Consider the following 21,755-nt stretch of genomic DNA (forward strand, 5'->3'; position numbering starts at 1 on the left):
GAGATGTGCATTATGGCTTTCACTTCTTGACATTTAAAAAAATCCAATAGGATGCAGTTTACATTAAACTCAGCCTTAACTACCATTTAACTACCTTTTATCTGCAAACTATTAGCTCAAAATCACCCTCTCTCTTACATGAAGCTGTCATATAAGAAACAAGGATTCCGGACTTTTTTTGCCCCCTTTATAAATATACATATATATATTCTTTGTTGCCTTTAAACAGAAAGACATCTGTTCATGAAGTGAAGCACTATGTTGCTCATCCAACATGTTCTGGGTAGTTTAGGAACATCAGTATTGGATACCATTAGGAATTTTGAGCATTTTATGACTGGGAAGCCCTAGGCATAATTGCAGATACGGAGGAAGCTGGTCAGAGTTTACAAAAGCATGACTTCAAACAGTACTTACGTATTAGAATTGGTGATGTCAGTGGTTAAACATTCACATGTTAATGGGAGGTGAGGAGATACATTAAAACCATAAAAGCAAAACAAAAATAATGTTAAGACTTTTTCCAAAATGAGCATATGGTTTGAAACTTAAAAAAGAAAGAGGAAAAAACCCTGATGTAAAACCACAGCAGTGCTATTTGCAATGCTCACTCCTGACTACAGAACTGACTTCCCAGGCTTTGCTGATCATCTCAGCTCAATGGCTCTTGGCCAACTGTTCACCTACACCCTGCAGTACTGCGGATCTGCTTCTTAACCCCAAAGATATTTCTTTGGATAAAGGGTGTGCAAAGAGATGCAAACTCAAAGTCTTTAAAAAGTGGAGCCACCCATCTTTCACCATGTTACACCCAAACCATGTCCTACTCCAAGTTTTCTCTTGACAGCAGAAGGGAGGAGTGAACACATGAACATTCTCCATTCCAACCGGGACCGTGCTCAGCAGTGCTCAGGACTGGTGGGGCAGTGGGATCCTGCCACTGGTGTCAGTTCAGAGTCACTGTAACAACATCTACACCAGAAAAGATCAGAGCACTACCACTGCTGCCCAACCCGGAATCCAAACACCTGGGGAAACACGTACGGCGCACTGAGCTGTACTGCAGGGCTCGAGAGTCAAATCAGCCCTCTCAGTGACATGTCACCTGTATTATCATCAATAATTAAAGATCCTTAAAGCCACAGGTACATTTGGAATTCCAGTCTGATCATAACATCTCCACCTTTGCCGCTGAAATAATTATTGTACTGTGTATAGAATAAGGATATTCCATGAAGCCCCTGTCAGAGAACGGTCTGTTGTTATTCCATTTTAACATGATCAGTACCTGAATTCTGAAAATATAAACTTAAAGAAGTAAAATAGAGGAAGGCATCATAACGCTAAAGAGACAGCAAAATTCCAGTTAATGGCAATTTGTGCCATTAATATCAACATGGCCAAGATGTAAACCATATGATCCAAATGAAACAACACGCTTTAAAACATAGTCACTCAGCAGGACATGCAAAACCGGCTGTTTCAAGCTTGGACTACTAATTCTTTATGCTTACAAAGTAAGAACTGAATGCTTTTCACTAGTCTGCATGCCTTTTAATTTAGTTGACACTCCACTTTTGATGTAAAAAGTGAAAGATCATTTACCATGTTGTTTGTAGATGGGTGGTTTTCTGTAAATGTTGACACCTTGATCTGTGAAATCAAGAAACAGAAAAATGGGAATATGAAAACCACTTCAGTTGTAGATAAAGGTAATTCCAACACTTAAAACAACAGACAGACCAAATCAAGGATGTAGCACAAGAAAAAGCCAGAGAGCTATTTCTAGCATTACACAATATCTGATTATTTAAATAAAAGAAAACACAAAAATAAGTGGAAAGTCAAAGACATGTGGCATGAAGTCCTTTGGAGCTGATTCCGTAACATGTGGATGCATTCAAGTTATGAACATCTTACACATTCAGAAGATAGTCAGCAGGATAAAAGAGAGGAAATGCAAACAGGCAACACATTTCAATGGTGAAGACACAAGCCATTTGGGGAAAACCACCCCAAATAACTTCTGCGGAAAATTGCGCTTCAGTCACATCGGCTCAATTTTCTTTCCAACTGACTGGCTGGATTGAGCAGAAGAGAATGCAGTGAGCTACCATCACTTCAAAACCCAGAGGGCAACATAGCTGCCTGACACAGTTTTAAACAGTCAACAATAGCTACACCTCTGTGAGTTAAAGGGATGCTTTATGCAGTATTAACTGATATTCTGCTAATTCTCAAACCACAAGGATAGATTCTATTTATTTTTATTTTGTAATTTTTTAATGTAAGACCCACCACATTGCACATTATCAATGTAAATGTCAATAAAAACACCTCCCGGAAACTCTAATGCAGTAAATCTACAGCATGTCCAAAAGATACCATATTTTTACAAATACTTATCTAAGACAGGAACTAGTTTGGTCTAAACTACCTCCCCACCCAAACCAACACTTCATGTTTTGAGCACACCTACAAATACAAAAGCTAATCCAAAATTAGTGCTACAGTGCAAAATCCGTCAAAATCTTTTTAGAAGACCAAAACGAGACACTGGGAACTAGAAAATTAACATCAGAAACCTACTTTGCTACTTCGTACCGCCTGTAAAAAAGTTTTCCGTTACATTAGAATGAAAGATGAAAAAGCACTGTAGAAATCCATGCTGTGTATCGCAGATCCAATTAAAGCGCTACAGCACACCACGCAGCCTTTGGCATGACGGAAAGCTAACCCTAGAAATCTGCAGACAGCTCCATCCCTCACTCAACAGGCAAATCCATCGCGCACCATGACGCTGAGGTATTTGGTTCTTGTTAGTGATCTGGTACAGCTACTTGACCAGCAAATAAGCACAAACACTTCAAGGGCAGTCATGCAGGACTTTTGCGCACATCTACCGCAGAGGGCTCTAAGGAGGACAGGAATGCGGGTTGTGGCTGCGCTGTGCCCGCTCAAGGGGACAGCTGTGCCACCACGCTCCACATGGGGACTCGGAGCTACTCATGCAAGTGTGCTACAGCCTACGCAAGTCACGGTGAGCCAGGTTAGCTTAAGCAGTTAAACCGGCATGCCTGAGCCAGGCCAGGTCACGCTGACTGAAAAATAAGTTCCCACAAACAGTTTATCTGCCCGATCTGAGGGAAGGAGGAGGGGCAGCGACCTCTGGCAGTGCAAAGGGATACAAGACTGAAGGGGACCTGAAGAATAGCTGGACATAAGAAGGCTTTCAGGTGGCACTGGTGCAGTCAGGAGATGCATGTCGCCAATGCTAGGAACACACCAGTCTTATCTCGTCAAAATCCAAGACAGATGAGTTTCTCTGAGGCTGGAAGAACTGTGCAGCTCACTTCAAAACAGAGACTGCCCTCTATAGAGAGGACACCCTGAGGCACACAAACCCCTGTGGATCTGCAAGTCTCTCTGAGGACACCAAGTTGTTGCATAACACAAGTAAAATCATACAATCATAGAATGTCCTGAGTTGGAAGGGACCCACAAGGATTGAGTCCAACTCCTGTCCCTGCGTATGACAGCTCCACAGTTCACATCACACGTCTGAGGACATTGTCCAGTCTCTTCTTGAACACTGTCAGGTCTGGGGACCTCCCTGGGGAGCCTGTTCCAGTGCTTCACCACCCTCGGGTGAAGAACCTTTTCCTCATGTCCAACCTAAACCTCCCCAAGAAGAAACATGCTCACCTGCTTTAAAAAAAAAGGAACGCTAAACTAGAACTGCTTAGTTGAGGACTGAAGCCAGTCACAACAATTGAGCGAACAACATACGTAATGGCTCACTGGTCAACTCTTTTCTGCGTGTCACTGTGAATCAAAACCCACTCCTCCAAAGTCAGCAGGGTTATGTCGGTGCTCAGCTGGTGCAACTACAAGAAAAATCAAGCCCTACATAGCTCATAACCAGCTCACAGGCCATCAACAGACCCTGAAAACAAAAATCCCAATTAACCCCCCCTTCATTTCTTAACTCACTGCTCCTCTCAGCAAGCCCAGGAGCAGGCAGTTCCGAACCCTGCGGGTGCACCCCATGGTAAACAGCATGAAACGATGGAGACAAGACATAAGTTACAAAGGCTACATTCTACACTGTGACAGGACACCAAGACACATACAGTGCCAGCTCCTACCTGGAACATGGAAATGTTTAGGGGCCTGAGCGTAAGTTGGAGTGAGAGGGCGGCTGTCGGGCCGATAGGGGACAGGGGAGTTCCGACCGCTGGACGGCTCATTGCCTCCAATGAAAGAATGGAGAAAACAAAATGAGAAGAGGGAGAGCAATTAAAAAAAAAAAAAAGCAAGCCCAATCAAACCCAAACAAAACAAAACAAAAATCGGTGGAATTAAAACCTCCAGAGAGAAAAGAAGTTGAACCAAAAATACAAACAATAACAAGAACTGGTAGCCCTGGTGACTTTTTTTTTCCTGATATTCCTGCAGAGACAAAAATTCATGTTCAGGCTGGAGTTGAGGTTCGAGCAGCTCAGACTCATTCTGACGGCATGCAGGCAGGAGCTGTGCGCTCGCAGCTGGTGATGAGATGGGCAGCGTGGAAAAGAAGAATGGAAGGTTACTTGGCAATGATTTAGTACGGAGACTGCTATTTGGAGTTAAATTTGCAGGCACAGAGCATAGTAGTTGATATGCAAACCCAAAATGAAACCAACTCCCAAGCAGATAGAAGCAGATGCTGGCAGTTACTACAGTTCCCTAAACCAAAAGCATTCAGAAGCTAGAGATGGAAAATAGCTGTTAGGTCACTTGGCCCATATCAAAAGGTGTAACTGTTCTATACACACTCTTTCACTGGTTTAGTTCTCTGGTAGGAAATTTTTGATATAGCAAAGTAATTTGTAAAGCAATGCAGCCCACCTGGTGGATGCACCTGTATCATCGGTTGCACCTCAAATCTCTGTCCATGTCAAATCTGGCTCTGGTGACAATACTGCACCACTAGTGATTCAGCAAATCTGAATCTAATGTCTAAAAACTTAAGTTCCATTTTGTGCATGCGCTTTGTTCCATTTGTAGGATTGCTCTTACCAGGACTATTTCTTTGCCTCCTAACAACTCACCACAGGAGTCCAATGGCCCCAAAAGTTCCCATGTCTGTCAGGGCAAGAGGGCTGGTCCCTAAGTATCAAGACTTAGCCAGATATCCAAACACATGACTGTGCGTGTACCATAAAATAATGTTGCTGCCTTCTACTTTGTGCCATTCTTCACGCCAGTGCAAGCTCCCCCAAATAAAATCCATTCACGTACGCACTCATTTTACATGGCTGTGGTTGACCACAACAGTGAAAAGCTGGGGACCATCACCCCCGCTTCCATCTTTCAGGTATGAAAAAGGGCTTAAAAAAAAAAAAAATCTAGAAAAACTGATTAACAAAGTGAGAATAAAAAAAAAAAAAAAAGAGGGAGGTTGAGGAATGGACAAAGAAGCAACTGCAGGCCTCCTTTCAGCTGCAGGTTTCCTGTGTCCTGTTAGGGGACCCAAAATCTTGGACTCAGCACAGTTCTTATTTATATATTGGGTGGTGGCGTGTGGGTGGGAAAGGAAGTTTTCTTTACACAATGTTTCCCCTTTCACTTGAATGGTCCCCTGCCAAATTAAAAGGCACCAGAAGGGAGGAAAAAAGTGCTCTTTACAAACCTCACTAAGAGAGATGTGCCACAGAGGCCTCTACCAGTATACAAGTTAACCCATCTGCACACATGTGGTTTAAAAATTACATGCACAGTTCAGGGAGCTTGGCTGTACAAAATTTGTCCAGAAGAATGCATGTGGAAAATTCTGTATTTACTACTTGGATATTTCAGCTCTGAATGACTTAATGTACATGATATCCCTCAAACATGACGTTCTTTCAACAATACGAGTTGGTGGTGGTTTTATGTCATGGGCACAATGATGCTCGGCTTCTGGCCAGGTAACAGTAAGTGCGAGGTTTACTAACTCTGAAAAGCAGTATGAACAATTACTTAAAATAACATTGTCATATCTCAATCTATGGTCTTTTACTCAGCAATTTCAATATTGTGTTCTACTTGTCCAGCCTTTGAAACATTATGATGTTGAAACACCTAACTTGGTTAAGCTGATTTTACTGATATCTTTTGTTTCTATTGAGAAATGACGAGTCACTTTTCATTAAAATCATTGTTTTATAGGGTGAAAAAAAAACCAAACCAGTATTGAGATTGCCTCAAGATATAATTAATTCTAACGTTTGTAGCCTTTAAAGAGACAAGTCATTCTGCCTTTCTGCTTCCATTGGCAATTAGTATATTCAATGACAGAGAAGAATCAAAAGGGATTTATTAACCTGTGGACTGTCTTAACAGAAGAGTCACAAGTACCTTTTACCTGTTGTGAACTGGTAGTCAAAATGTGGACATGTTCAATTTACAACGCCTCTGTCACCAACACTACAAATACAGGGAAGAAACCCTTCTTACACCCCGCTCTTCATCTCAACTAGACACAACTAAGTATGCTCACATCCATAAATGTATGCTGGCTAATCTAGCACCTGGTACACAGGTAATTTGTTTACAGAGATCTGGTAATGCTGTATAATGCATAGGGTAAAAAGCAGAGAGTGTGGTATCATCCGGCTTTACAGATGTCTCTGTTGGTTTGTATTTCCTGGGGTTCCTGTGCAGCCTCTCTCTTCCTAATGACTCCTACTAGCACTGGCAAACCACTCTCCTTTACACTTCCGAGGATGGCAGCCTCATTACCTCCAACCGCTGCAGACTCTCATTGGATCATCCTGGATGAGCCCACCCTAACAATGAGGCTTAAGTGCTTCAGATGCTGCTGTAAATAACCCGCAATTTCTGAAAGCAATGCCAGCATCTGTGGGACGTGCATAGGCACACGTGAAAGCAGAGCTGCCTGCCTGTCCCTGCCTCCCTGGGGCTGCTTGTGGCTTCGCATCAAAGTAGGGGCCGTGCACGCTCTGAATTTGGGTTCCTTGCTGTGTCTGCGCAGGAAAGCCTCTCATATTATCTCAGATACGCTGTAACTAGTGAGAAATCCACAAAGCAACAAGAGCACTCCAGGTCACCAACACTGTAGGAGAAACTAGCTCCCACACACCTGGCATGAAGTCAAACCTGCATGTGTGTGTAGGCAAGTGGGGGATGTCAAGAGATAACAGAGTAAATTTAATACAAAACTCAATCACTTGAGCACAGCAGCCTCAAAAATGAAATTCGGAGGACTTTTTTCTTTTGTTCTGTGTGCTCCATCAGGCAGTCCCCATTTCCTATAGCTCGATTTGTTGAGCAGGTTTCCCTGGCACTCAGGCATGTAACTGCTTGCCTATACACAGCACAGGGTAATGCAGGTTCCTGCTGCCTTCTGATGTGTTCACCACTGGGCTCACTGTGGGATTCACAAGCTAAATCTACAGAATCAGCCCAGAAAAACCCATATGCAACCAACACAGAGTCTCCTGTTAATTTGTCGCTCTACTTCTGAACAGACATGGGAAAAAGAGCTCAACGACACCTGATACCCTAAGTCCCACTCAGGTTTTGTCATACTATAATTCGTTATCTTGTCCAGATATGTAGCTCAAAACTGAAAGCCACGAAGCAGCCAAAACACGGCTGTTTTCCAGCACACAGCTTCCAGCTGCATCCACAAAACCCTGAAAATTGTTATCACACAGAGGCCTACCTCAGGCAAGGAAAGCATGAACCTGTGAAAACCACAGCCAAAATTCACTCTGAAGGTGGGTAGATTCCTTATGGGAAGGGTCTGTGAGCAGAGGAATGCACATTACTTCAGAGGGTTTTTTTTGGTTATGCGGAAATCTTATGGGGGCTTTGCAATATTCTTGAATGCCTCTGAAAAATTCTAGGCATGTCAGATGAAATCCTGGCTCTCAATGAGACTTTTGTCTCCAATTTCAGTAGGGTCAGGGTTTCTTTCATTCATGGACTTGTTTTGATTCTTTCATAGCAAATACAGTACTTTATTGAGACAAGACCAAATTCAATGAAGACTCCAAATGAGATTAAATTAAGCCCAAACTGATGCGTATTACACTCTCTTCCAGCTTGTTTAGAAGATGTGTGACATTAACAAACTCTAAGACTTTCTACAGCATATTTAATCTCCTCGCTCCTTGAAGTTCTTTTCATTTGGCCTTGTCTACAAGGCCTGAGCATTATGCTTGTTTAAACATGATGCTGTATGAAAACACACTGAAACTGGTCTAAATGTCTACTTTCCCACCTTGAAATAACACAGACATAACATGTCGCATGCCACTGCCATTATCATAATGATGTATGAAAATTATGCTCCTTTACCTAAAGGAAAAAAAAATACATATCTTTATGAAATCCTTCTCACAAACTTATACCTATTTGGTGTAAGTACAAGCGGCTTTGAGGAACGCTGACCAAGTACAACTGAGATCACGATGCTGCTTCTTTGAATCACTGCAAATTTATCTGTCACATCCATTTAACTACCACAGTGCTACAATTCTCATTGCAGATATATTCGCAAGGGTCTAATTCCCTGGTAAACATAAAAATGCCATTCTCAAGGGTAAAATAATGCAGTTCTTTAAACTCTGAAAACAGACAGCTAGAATACCCAAAACAAATCCCTATGGGTAAGAATAGTGGGAGTTGCATTAGGTGCAGCCAGTGCCAGACTAATCTCTCTTTTCTGCTGCATAGATGTGAAAAGTGGCTGCTTGTATACATGTGGTTCATGAGGACAAACGAAGAACCACCTAGGAAACCCAGATCAACCTCACCAGTTGATAACAAAGCATCCATTTATGAACATGAACTAGCGAAGAGCACATACCATATAGTGCAACTGGACATCACTTAATGCTACTTCAATATTGAACGCCGCCCGCCCCAAACTAGGTACTGGGCAAGCTATATTATGTGTAAGTGTTTCCACAGGAAGAGATAAGTGATGTAATAGTACAGAGGTTTATTTAATAAAAATACTACCAGTCCCTATCATCTTGTCTTTAAGTGCATGCATACTATTAGTACATATATGTATATATACAGTATGTGTATTTGATATTAGAGTATATCTGATTAGGAATTATCTTCCATCCTATTCCTTTTACAGGACAAGGCAGAGCTTGCTCTGACTTAGGGAACATTATGAACATTCGCTTGTCTAATGTTTTGTGAGCACTTGGTTGATCACGTAACATGCTGGAAAAGTTACAAAGGTCTTCAGGCCTTCTGACTTTTTGTACCTTTCAATATTTTGTAGTAATGGGAAGACAAAAACTTTTCCTAAGCTGTTTCAATAGCTATTTATCTTCATCTTAAACAAGTCAGGGAAATAAGGATTATTTTTATCTCATTTTACTGTAACATAGAAACTTCTTGTATCTTTGCCTGTTATACGGGAGAACCTTCTGTGACCACACAGGTACCCAGACACTGAACAGATCACTACCATATCCTTCCATTTAATAGTATTAATATATTAACATCCTTTTTTTTTTTCCACCATGAGATTTGGAATTATTTGATGGTCCTTCCCTGAAGCTTCTTCAGTGTTCCTTACATCACCCATCCTGCTGGGACACCGGACTTAGCAAAAAGAAACGAAAACTGTGGGGATATTCCCACCACATTAAGAGAGGTCACCTTAAGAAGGTGTTTCTTATTCTCAACCAGCTATTAAAAGACTACTCGTTCAATTCAGCCACGTGGATTATGAGATGTGGGTGCATGCTACTTGCCCCTTCTTAAATGTCCCACACCCTCAGACGGTGGGCACTGCCACCGTGATATGAACCGGGGCTTTCAGGAGCTTTGTTGAGTTACAAGTTGTAGGCCCATCCAGGCCTAAGACCTTAATATAAAATTTTCAGAAAATCATAGATTCTTACAATGTCTTGTGTGCCATATCTGATAAGAACCACACACAACCCACTGTCTACAGCGCTTGTTATCCCACTTGGCCTTTTGTAGCGATAACTGACATACATACCTAATCTACAGGCCAGGTAATTCTTTGAAATCTGAAAACAACAGGCACGGATTTCCAATAGTTCTTCTGCTTTATCTGTTGAAGAAGCTATTTTCTCAACAGGAAAAGAATGAAAACGCCCCTTGAAAGAGTGTGAGCATTAATTTGGATTTACAGCAAAGAAATGTTGAAATTGCAAGGATTATGAATTAACTGCATGCTGAAATGAGCAGCGTTATCTATTTTTAAGGGTCCCAATCTTTTAAGTTTGAAGTGAGATTTTTTTTTTTATAGTGACATGATAGGAAAGTTGAAAGTGCATATTAATAAAAATCATCTAAGAGTAAAATTAGTAATGGTGATCTGAATGCTAGAAGAGCTGTCACACTGCAATCTATCAGCATTTCTTGAAAGTTCATGGCAACAACTCCTTTTTTATTATCTCCCATTTATGCTTATCTACATTCATCAGCAGCTCCAGTATAGAATTTGTGTTCAACTTAGTCAACTGCCTCTTTTTGAGCTCTTGTAGGTGATAAAAGCTATGACCTTCTCCCCCAACAGAGGAGATGGTACAGCCAGAGTGCTCCAACAGAAATAAAAGTAAAACCACATTCCAAGAAAGCGAGAAACAAAACTAAAAGCTTATTGAGCTGAATGAGCTGCTTGAAGGGACATAACATAAGAACAACCCTCCCACCAAATCAAACCACGGAAAATAACAGATTGGAAAAAAAGAGAGAGAAATGACCAGGTCCTCAGGTAGTGCAGATCTCTGCAGCTCTACCACCTTCAGCAGAGCCTGCCGATCCTCACTGATTGAGGAGAGGCCCAGAGATTTTAATTTTACTTTGTTGGGCACTGATTATTGCCAACATGATTAACAATTATTAGCTTCCTTGTTGCCACTGATCTTTATATAATCTTTTTTCCTTCCTTCTCCGTATTTTTGATCACCTTGCTCTCATCCAGGTGATATTTGTAATCAGTTTTTAAACGCATGTTCTAAGAATGTGGAAATAATAATTAAATTCAATATGCTAACTGCTGTTGTGATTGTTATGCACTGCTTTAGAAAGAAGCTAAATTACGCACATATAGGTTCTAAATAGCAGATGATAACGCTTTGCTGTATATTTCTGATAGGTAATTGCTTGATGACTCTCCAACTAGGGCCCTTAGAAATGACATATTTCCTCTGAAAAAAAAGGACATTATGTCTATTCTAACGTAATTTTAAGTGTAACAGCACATTTCGAGGCATGCTCAGCTACACAGCCAACGACCACCTCACGGAGATACACCTTATTAGCTTTGACGGAACGCTAATAAATCTCCAGGCTGGGGGGTACTCCCTGGCTCCTTACCTTTGACAGGGGGGATGAAGTGGTGTCGGAAGGGGGAGTTGGGGCGGGAGTCATGGTGGGCAGAGCTGGGACTGCTCGTGCGCAGGTGTGACAACCGCTGCACAGCAGTCGGGAGCAGCTCTGCGGCAGCAGGGAGTCGGGGGGCAGAACAAAATGAAAACAAAGAAAAACGATAAGAGAAAGGCAGGGAAGGAGGCTTCAAAGGAAGAAAATAAAAGGCATTGAACAATTAGGATTCTGGAAAGAAGGAAGGAGAAAAAAAAAAGGTTAAAGATGTACCAGAGGGTTAATAAATGTCGGACAAGATTACAGGAAGTATTAGAAGAAAGGCTCAGATTTGAACTGCATCGCTAATTTAGCATAACATTTATTGGCTTAACGAGCTTCTGATCTATGCCTTTTTACCGAAAAGTAGCCTGCTACCAGCGTGCCAACATCACAAACACTAATGCTCTATTAGTTAAGAAAAAAGCTGATTTGAAAAGTGCCTGACCAAAAAACGTCAGTCAAGAGGCATGCAAGCTGTTTGCTATTGTTTTAAGACATTCCAAAAATGCTGCCAACCTCGGCTCGGGCACCGCAGGAGGAAAAGGCTGCAAACTTTCTCAAAACTTGTAGCACTCCGATTTCTGAAGAACCTTATGCTGACAACATCAACATAGTGGTTCACTTCTCTCTCAAGGACTAGCTGGGAGCTAAAGAGAAGTTATCTGGGTCCACTGGGTTTATTCAGAGAAAAATTATTCTTGGAAATAACATCATAAGTGCTATTAGGAGAAAAATGGTAAATACACACTTGCTATTATTCAACATGCATAATTACCGTAGGAAAATTACGAAGTAGCATTAACAATTACCCCAAAGCAGGGTAGCAAAGATCAAAATGGTAAGTTCTATAGAATTACTTCTGTGTCTGTCATATAAGAAACAGAGACAGGTAAACCAAAGCTGAGATCATCAGAACAGAGATAAGTTTGAACAAGTCTCTTCTCAGAAAATCCCTCAGGCTGCAAAATTTGAAGATTTGGATCCAAACTCTGTCTTGAGCCCATCCACCCATCACAGGAGTTACACAAACAGACTGATTCTGGGGAAGGCCCCTGACTGAACACAGACAGTGAAACTCAATCACAGTCAAGTCTGGAACAGGGTCTGGATTTGTTCATATCCCTGATACAACTGATACAAACGGAAAAATCTCCCCAGAATTGCCAGAATCAAAAGACAGAAGTTTGCAGCTTTTTCACACTTTTAGGTCTCTTTCAGTTTCAGTTCTAACATCATCTTAAAAGTCAAGCTGCCAACACTAAGTATCAGACACAATTTGCTTCTGTCCCACCTCCCTTGGGCCCTTTAAATAAGGCATTCATGACAGACACAATTAGTTGCTTTCAGCCCATCCCCACTAGGAAATGGCTACAGCATTCAAGTTCCACAGTGGTTGCTCTATTATAAATCTTTAATTTTAAAAGTGCAGCTCCTATTCTAGATGGGCTTTTGGCATCTCAACTGTTCAGCTGTAATCACCAAGGAAGATGTAATTGCACGATTGTATAGCAATTTAAAAACAGATCACGAAGATTAATTCATTACCATAAACAATAAAATCAGTCTTGAAAAGGATTCAATAAATAGCATTTAGAGACGTATTTTTTATGCAATTTGGGTGTGGATGAACTGGTCATTTTCATATCTTGCTTTAATATAAACGACCAGTAGTTGTGAATGCACTGGGAACCTGAATGACCTGCACATTTTCTATATTGTACACAGAACTTGTACAGCACTGCTAAACCAGTAAATGAAGTTCGTGTTTTTCAAATGTTCCCAGGCAATTGTAATTAAGAAATCTACCTTGTGAACCATGAGTTTGTGTTTTAAAAAATCACATGGAATTTGGAATATTTGAGGGTTTTGCTGCCGAATCTGAGACTCTATGGCTGCACCAAGCTTTAAATGAATTGGTTTTCAGGAGGCAGGAATCCTGCATTACTGACTTCTGTATAGTGAAGCCATAACTTCTGTTTCCAATGGGTGATACTTTTTCCAAACTCCACAACGAAGTTTGTGATTCACTGTTGCAAATTTTTGCTCCCTTCCACAAACATACAAAGATTTTTTAAATAATTAATCAGAAACAAACCCACATGATCCATATTTATGATGTAAGGAACACGCATCAGCCTAGCGCAAAAAAAATGCATCGATCAAGAACAAAAAACAGGTAGAAAACAAGATCCTAAAATATGCAATAATTTTTCAATCCTAAATTTTCACTGCTAAGAGAAACAAGCGTTTTGCTGTGCTACTAAGTGATGTAATAAAGAAAGAATAGTTTTAGATCTACTTGCAATGCGGTTGCCCTTACCAGGTCTGTGGAAATGCTGAGGGGAACGTGACATGGTGGGTGTGTAGCTATGACGACTGTACACTGGAGAATTAATGGAGCCCTGACTAGTCGACCTGTGAATCATACGATCCCGAACATCTTGATAACCCTGCAGAATAGAAACATTCTCTAATAAATGGAAATGCACATCACACGTTTTTTTAGCAGCACGTTCATAGATCTGAAGACAGAAGCTACTGAAATAACAACATCCCTTAAGCTTCCAACCTGCTTCATTATTATTGTTCTCTAACGATCTGTTCCAAGACTCCAACTCATTTTAGTAGCCTGGGCCAGAGTTCAGCCTGGAAGGTTCCAATTCCACCTGTAATTTCTATTAAGTTCCATATAAACCTAGATTTGCCCACATTCCCATGACTCCGTAAGGGAATCTGTAATTCAGAGCAGGTGTGTCCTGCACGAGATCCATGAGCCTTCAGCTGGCGAATGGGGAGACCAACAAGGATTCAAAGCTGCAGCACAGAGCTCTCTGTGGCTCCATTTACCATGTCTCTTGACTGGATACATCAAAAGGTATTTAGTTTCCAAATTAGGTTCCCCTTGTATCTGAAAACGTGACACCTCAATGCATGGCAAAATTCAATTTACTTGGTTTCCTGTGGAAAAAAGAAGTCAAGAAAAAAACACACAAACTGCCCCAAAAACAAATACTCCCAACCCCATAAAGCACACCAAACCAAGACAAAAGGGACAGGACTGAGGTTAATGCATGAAGATTTACAAGAAATTCTGTAGTCACTTCTTTTAACACATTGTAATCACCACAACTTCTCCATTGCAAATAAGCAACATTTCCCACCCCCAAAATGACAATGTTTCTGCAATGGCATCTACTGGATCCTGACAAATGACTTCCCAAATGCTTCACATGATTGTAAGGTTCAAATTAACTCATTGGGAAAAGCAAAACAAAACCAAACCATAGTGACATTTTTTTTTCCAAGACAGAAGAGCAAATATTTTAGCAGCAAACACAGCTTATTTTCAGATGCTTAGAGCAGCATTTTAGCTCATGGAAATCATCCAGCTCCTGAGATCTGAGTTCACCTGTGCCACAAGGAGGACAAATGTACAACAAGTGACGTCTGCTGGGCAAACAACTCTGCTTTATAGACAACAAATGGGGAGGAGCGGCAGCTTCACTTTTTGTACAACCTGTCAATAAGAACTTGACGTTTTCTTTTTAGAGTTAATTTTTGTTAAGTTTCAATATTTAGAAAATATGTCTATGTGGCAAATAGAGATGGATCAGACTGATAACAAAATCAACACCTGCATTTGCTGAAGCGAACAATTCTAATCACAGCAAGATATTGCCCCCAAAAGTGCCACCAAACTTACTTCTGCAGAAGGGGTAGGTGATAATGTCCTTGGAGACTGCAAAGACATAAAAATAAGGTTACCAAAACATCATTGCATATGCTAAAATTGTTGCAAATACACGGAACAGGGCAATGTAAAATGGCAGAGCACAAATCACTGAGGCCACTGCAGCACTGGAACTTGCGTTTTCCACATTGCTTAGGAACTGGTCCATAAATTACTGAAGCAATTAAAGTTTCTGGGAGAATCTTTAGAAGTGTGATTAATTCAGTCAAATACCATGCAACATGATCTCTCAGCCATCTAATCATCGTGGTAATTAAAACATAGCTGTAAAGATCAAAATCAGAAAGGGTTATTCATTTAATAACCATGCCTATTATGAAGAAAACTTTAAAGTGGAAATCAAAAGTAAATAAACTTAACTCAGAGCTTTGTATGGCACCAGAAATACAGAATAACTTCCAGGAAGAAGCACGTCTTTCCTCCAACACACGTACTCCGGCAAAAATGTGCTTTCCCCCCAAGGCCTTACATTTCATACCCATGCAAAGGAGTACGCAGCTGTCATCAACGGCTCTTTGATACAATCTCCTTTAAGTCTCTGTGCTCTTCCACGGTTACGTAAGGAGGACAGACAGGAATTACAAGCGTGTAGATTGAAAGAACTGTGCAAAGGCCAGTCGGCAGAAATATGCAGAATATTACGAAAAGTATTACAAGGATAGGGAAACCGAGGCAAGAAATACCTTTAGAAATGAAGCATAAGATCATGCACACGCTGATGGATAGTACGAACAAGAATAAAGGCTATGTTTAATTACCAGTTATGTGGCCTTTAATCACAAGGCAATTTGAAGCTGGAAAATCAGGATTTAATTATTTTCTTCAGGCACTGAACTTCAATATTATTTAATTGCCATAATAAACTGGGCAAGAGATTATGCTTTCAAATAAGACCACAATTATTGCAGAATGATACAGCTATTAAGATAATGTCTCAGAAGCAAACCTGCTGATTCTGGTCTAACTGTGACAATAATGTACAACAGCAGCAGCGTAAAACACAGGCAGAATTTCTGGTCATAAACATCCAGCTATACATTCGGCACTGAGAGATCATTAACTCTCATGGAGCTGGTGACACTGCACATGAAAAGTGTCCAAACAAAGGAGTAACATTTTTTATTTGGGTACAGAACATCTCCTTTCCAGCAAGTTCCCATAAAGCTTTTTAAAGTCTGCTTTCACTACTTTTCATCAAGGCCCTGAATGTCCTTTACATTCTTGTTTTCCTAATCCTTGTAACTGCCCAAGCTCTATACAGCAAAACACCATTTCATTAGAGATCTAACAGCAGCACTCATAAAAACTTTGCTCTACATGAAACATATCGCACACAGCGCTTTGCAGCATCATTCTCCACAAAAACAACGGAGAGCTAATCTAAAACTTCCAATATGAATGAAAAAAGCGCACGTTGTGATGTGCATTCCCATGTTTTTCTATTAGTAATTTATGTATCACTGCAAATAAGCAAATTTCCATAATCTGCAGTGGTTGTCTAGCTGCTCAGGAATGACTGCTGCCAAAGGCTGTCAGAGGAATCTAAGACTGGGGAGGCATCCCAAAAAGTAATACGCTGAACCCATGACCAACCTGTCCTGTATTTTTACTCCATCACTATCTGACATCATCTTGTTACTTTTGGGAGGTGGAACCACACTCTGCAGCCAACTTGCTGTTCTACCACACACAGGTGAACTGCCACAACTCAAACACCGAGTCTGCCAAGGAATGCTTGGTTCTTTGGGGTTTATGAGGTCTTTTAAATCTGGGCTATCCCATAAGCCTACACTAGTCAGTTTGAAATATACCACACAGTTGACCGAAAAGAAACAGCTCAGTTCCAGAATAATATGTCAGTAGAAATACAGAGTAATGACTTCAGGAGAAATACAGAGTAATGACTTCTACTCACTACATCAGGCTGAATGCTCTATCAGTTTGAGATCTACGAGGTTGCTTTAGAACCTATAGTTGTACAGGTAATTTTGTGTTCTGGGAAATTTCTGCCAACTTTTACAGGTGTCATTTCACAACACAAACTCCAGCATCTTGCACCGACCTCATTTTAACTGTCTTTTTATTGAACTACCAAGTAGGGTGCCTGCTCCATTCTGAAGCACATCTATCACATTAGAAAAAACACTTTTCTCATTTTAGGACAGCTTGTTTACTGAAAGCTGTTACAAACATTCAATTCTTTCAACAGACAGAATATAGAAGGTAAAATGCTGCTTCTCTCAATATTAATGCAGCAAAAGGCAGAGCTGGGAAAAGACCATTTCAGTGTTAATAAGGTTGTTGCTGCCAGCGCAGAAGTTACAGGACACGAAGAACCTGATGGTTTATGGAAACACTACAACTATATTAAATGTCAACCTCAGTAGCAGAAAATGTATTTACAGATCTTATTTTGTATCTTTTCATCTCTTTTACCTCAGAAATTAAACCATCCCTTCATGAGATCCCTTTCTCCTCCCCACTGTTGGCAGAGCTGTAACTCAGATCCTGGAACCACTAGATGGTGCTCTGGGAAAACGTTTTTCCTCACAGACCTCCAGAAAAAACGAGAGATGATGAGCAAGAAACTTCTCAAAGGATTTCCCTTCCATTGCAATAAAGAAGAAAGCCTCATGCTGTGTTTTCTCACTTTCTATGACTAAAATACGTAATTTTCTTGTAGCTCGCTCCCTGTAATTAAGGTTTGTCTCCACCACTAGGTTAACTTTGGTGGCTCTTGCAAATCTCCCTTGTACACCCAGAAATCTTCCTTAGCTGAGTCTGGCCTTTTTTTCTTTTTAAAATCACAGTGAAGGGCATTTCTAGTGTACAAACTCCACATCCCTATTTATTTAACACCACCACATACACACACTTTGCAAAGGGAATGCAGGTTAAATCATGCAAACCCCTGCCCATGACTTAACGTCACCTTTGCTTTTTAAACATGACAGTGACTGATGCATGATGTACCAATACTGAGGTGTCACTCGATTTCCACAACACAGAGATCACTCTGATAGTCTTGTGTTCTCATTAGGGCAAGGGAAGGGAAACAGGTACAAAGAGGTGAGGTAACTTGCCCAAGGTGACAGAAATCAGCAGTAGCATTGGGTGGAAACCCCAGATCCTCTGAAAAGAAGATGAGAGTGCTTCTGTTTCCAGCACAAATTTCTGTAGTCACCAGAAATTAAGTGGATTTAATTCTGGTGAAGTTACGGGGTAAGAAAACCCCCAAAGGATTTTGCTTATCCCCAGAACAAGCACTGATGGCGGACAGCTTCCCCCCTTAAGGATTAACAAATAGTTCACCTTCTCTGAGATTAGTTCCTCCTCTGTTAATAACAAGAGACCTGTGTTTTAGAGGGTTTTGTGGAATGGGTCAGGCCTGTTGGAGCTGATCAGAGGTCACCAACACATCTCAGAGTGGTTTTGAACCAGACATCAGCTAGATTCACCAGCAACAAGAATTTGGATTCACTACCAAAACAGATTTGAAGGGGGAAATTCTGTAATATTTTGACGTGTTAATCTCTTATATTACTCCTGAGCTGAACAGTCTCCTGAATTCCGACTCGTCACAATTTAAAATACCAACCCTATAAAACATTAAAGAACAAAGTAGAAAAACCGAGGCAGGTCTGATCTGTTGCTCAGAGAGCAGATCATTAGTCACTGATCTGGGCATCTTCAGAGCACCGGTGCCTGAATGACTTACTGTCCTTCCTTCTTCCTCAGTTCATCTTCATTCTCAATTCAGTTACAGCCAGTAAAGTCACTGAGATTGCAAGGAAGCAAATTCATTTCCATGTCCATCTGAATTTGCATTCTGCAGGTCTGATTCACAGTCAGATGGCATTACATGACAAGATCTGCTTCAGGATCTGCACTGGAACCATGTAAACAGTAATTGCAGCTATGGAAGTTCACTTGACGAACTGGGGGACCCTATGACCTGAAAGATATCTTTAAATACAAATTTAAGAGAATACATTTGATTTTTTTTTTTTTTTCCTATCATTGCAGGATACAAGAATCCTTACTAAATGTCAGCAGTTTAAGATGTGAGGCAGCTATTTCTATAACACAATCTGATTTCCCAGGTGGCAGAGCACTTCATCCTGACCCAGTTCAGATTTTATCCAGGATGTCTAAAGTGCTCCAGAAATGTATTTCCCCTCAATATGTGTGAGGGAAAGCATTCCGTTGCTCTTAACCCTTTCAGTGCTGTAAGAACATCACGGTGTTCCCCATATTCTGTTGTGAATATGGTTGCTGTACAGCATACCAGGTTGGCTTTTGCCTCACGTTCTGGGCTTTGCTGTACCCAAAGCCCAGGATATCATGAGTTATGAGGATGCACACACCACCAGCCTGCAAGCCTCCCCTGCCACTCCTCTGCCGGCGTTAATGTCGGTGTTTAACAGCGTGTTTAATTGTGCAGTTTCGCACACGAGGCATCGTCGTGATTGTTCCCATTAAACCCAGATCAAACAGACAAAAAGCACTTTGAACAGCAGCAGCAACAATACCAAGGAGCGTCAATTAAAAACTGTTTCAAAAGAGGACAGAAGCGAAGCAGGCTCTGAATAAAGCACACAGCAGCATGAGTTGCTTGTGGGTTCATTACCTCTCCAAGACTCTGTCTCTCCTGTCTGTCCTCGTAGGCGGAAGTGTAGAATGGCTCATAAGTAATTAGGTCTGGACGTTCAATGTCATAAATGGCCTTGACTTTGGGAATGGCTGCTAAATCCTTGTAATCAAGGATTTCATTGTCTACTTTTGCCTGAAGGTCAAAGACAGAAGATAAATTAACTTACACAAATGCACTGGTAATTTCTGTTTTACACAATTTATGATTTTTTGTGTATTTGTTGTCACACTGTTGCTACGGAAAACTCTTTTTGGCACTCTACATGTGAAGAGATTGCTTCTTGTTCTTCTCCACTTGGCCTCCTAAAAAAGCACACAGTGTTTTCTCAGTTTAGGAAAGAAAGAACGTGGCATATATAGATCTAATACAAAAGTTTCTCTGTCCCAGTAGTGAGCTGGAAACTTCAGCTCTGCAAAGGACTTGTGGCCTCAGGCAAGTATTTTCACCTTTCTGCTCATTTTCCCATATGTAAAATGTACAACAACATCGATTTAGTTTGCAGATTACAGAGATTGAGAGGATTCCATGCAGAAGAGCACAGACAGAAAGGTAACTTAAAACTGTGGACACAAGAGGAAATACAACTTATTACAAGGAAATAAAAGGCAAGCAGGACCATTTCTCAGGACTGGGTATCAAAACTCTCAACTGAAATTATTACATTGCTCTCACCACTCAAGCTACACCCAAACTTCTGACTAGGTACATGTTGCTTACTAACTGCATGCTACATAGTACTAACGTTCACTAGTTTTCTACCAAAACTGCAAGGAACTCTTAACTAGTTAAAAAATGGAAGTAGGAAATCCATTCCAAAGGCAGCTGAACCCAACAGAAGAAGCCAGAAAGGGCCCTTACATATAGTTTAGATAGGCAATATATTTTGTTACTTAGAAGATGACTTATTAAAAAAAACCCAATACATTCTTACAAAAATACACTTGATTAAAATTAATAGTGCATATTCAAACTGGTTTTCAACTCTTCTACAAGACATTTTATTTATTCATAGTAGGTCGCACAAGGAAATGAGGCTCATCTGTTTCTACTCATATTTAGTTCCATTATTCCTGAGTACTAGCACGCAGTATTTTCAGATTTAAGTGCATTTGCTTTCACAAGCTCTCCTAACTACCTCTGGTCTTGACGGTTCTTAAGCAATGCCAAAAATTAGAAACAATACAAAACAGTTTTTGATAGAGAAGAAAGGTTTGAAATAGTTCACTTTCTAAAAATAGCCTCAAATCTGTTTATGGTTTTGACTTACCACACATAACAAAATACCTTAAGCCAATTTAACCCTTAAAATATGTAGATACATTAATGTATGTTACTTCTGTAATATTTTTACCACAGTCTGTTAATGAGCTGTGAATATGCCTGGATATTCTTAATCCGATATAAATTACCATAGGTATTTTTGTAGACCCCCAGTCTAGGCCACCACGTTGCTCCACAGACTGTGCTATTATGCAGCAGTTAAGTTTCATAAGCTACAGTTCACAAAGTCCATATTACCAGTAGAATGGCAGTTCTGCAGGACACGCTCTGTGTTTTTCTACCTGTGGTGTGAACACTTTTAATACATCAGCTGATTTTTCTTGTTGTTGTTGAAACGCACTGAAGAACTAGTATTAAACTCAGGAGTTGAGATTTGTAATTTGGGTAATTTTTCTGCATTATTATGCACGTACCTGATACATGTCTGTGTCTTACCCTGCACTTGTAATCTCAAGGTTGTTGATAAAATCATAATGAACTTTCTCTCACTATCTTGTCTTCCTGTGATTTTCTTTCTTAGCTGGTACCTCCCAATTCTGCCCTTGATTTTGTGCAGGTCATTCAAGAGCATGTCTTGTATGAGGACAAATGTTATATGGGCTTTCAAGGAACAGGACTCTCAAATGGGTATGAGTTTTTGGAAGTATAGGTTAT

General features: G+C 40.6%; 1 protein-coding gene across 12 annotated transcripts in view; it reads right to left on the reverse strand.

Moving 5' to 3' along the window:
* Nucleotides 1–21,755, reverse strand: part of ABLIM1 (actin binding LIM protein 1) — a 196,473-nt gene that overhangs the window by 11,278 nt on the left and 163,440 nt on the right. For 10 of the 12 annotated variants that reach the window (XM_071812181.1, XM_071812180.1, XM_065843401.2 and 7 more), the window contains 5 exons: nt 19,797–19,952; nt 15,119–15,154; nt 13,736–13,865; nt 4,149–4,253; nt 1,606–1,653 (listed from right to left, as the gene is read on the reverse strand). In XM_071812181.1, the coding sequence (XP_071668282.1) occupies nt 1,606–1,653; nt 4,149–4,253; nt 13,736–13,865; nt 15,119–15,154; nt 19,797–19,952 (475 nt within the window). The remainder of the gene's footprint in view (nt 1–1,605; nt 1,654–4,148; nt 4,254–13,735; nt 13,866–15,118; nt 15,155–19,796; nt 19,953–21,755) is intronic. The other 2 variants (XM_071812176.1, XM_071812175.1) reach the window with 1 other exon arrangement.

This window comes from Patagioenas fasciata, chromosome 8 (assembly GCF_037038585.1).
Source record: "Patagioenas fasciata isolate bPatFas1 chromosome 8, bPatFas1.hap1, whole genome shotgun sequence".
NCBI classification, from domain to species: Eukaryota; Metazoa; Chordata; class Aves; order Columbiformes; family Columbidae; genus Patagioenas; species Patagioenas fasciata.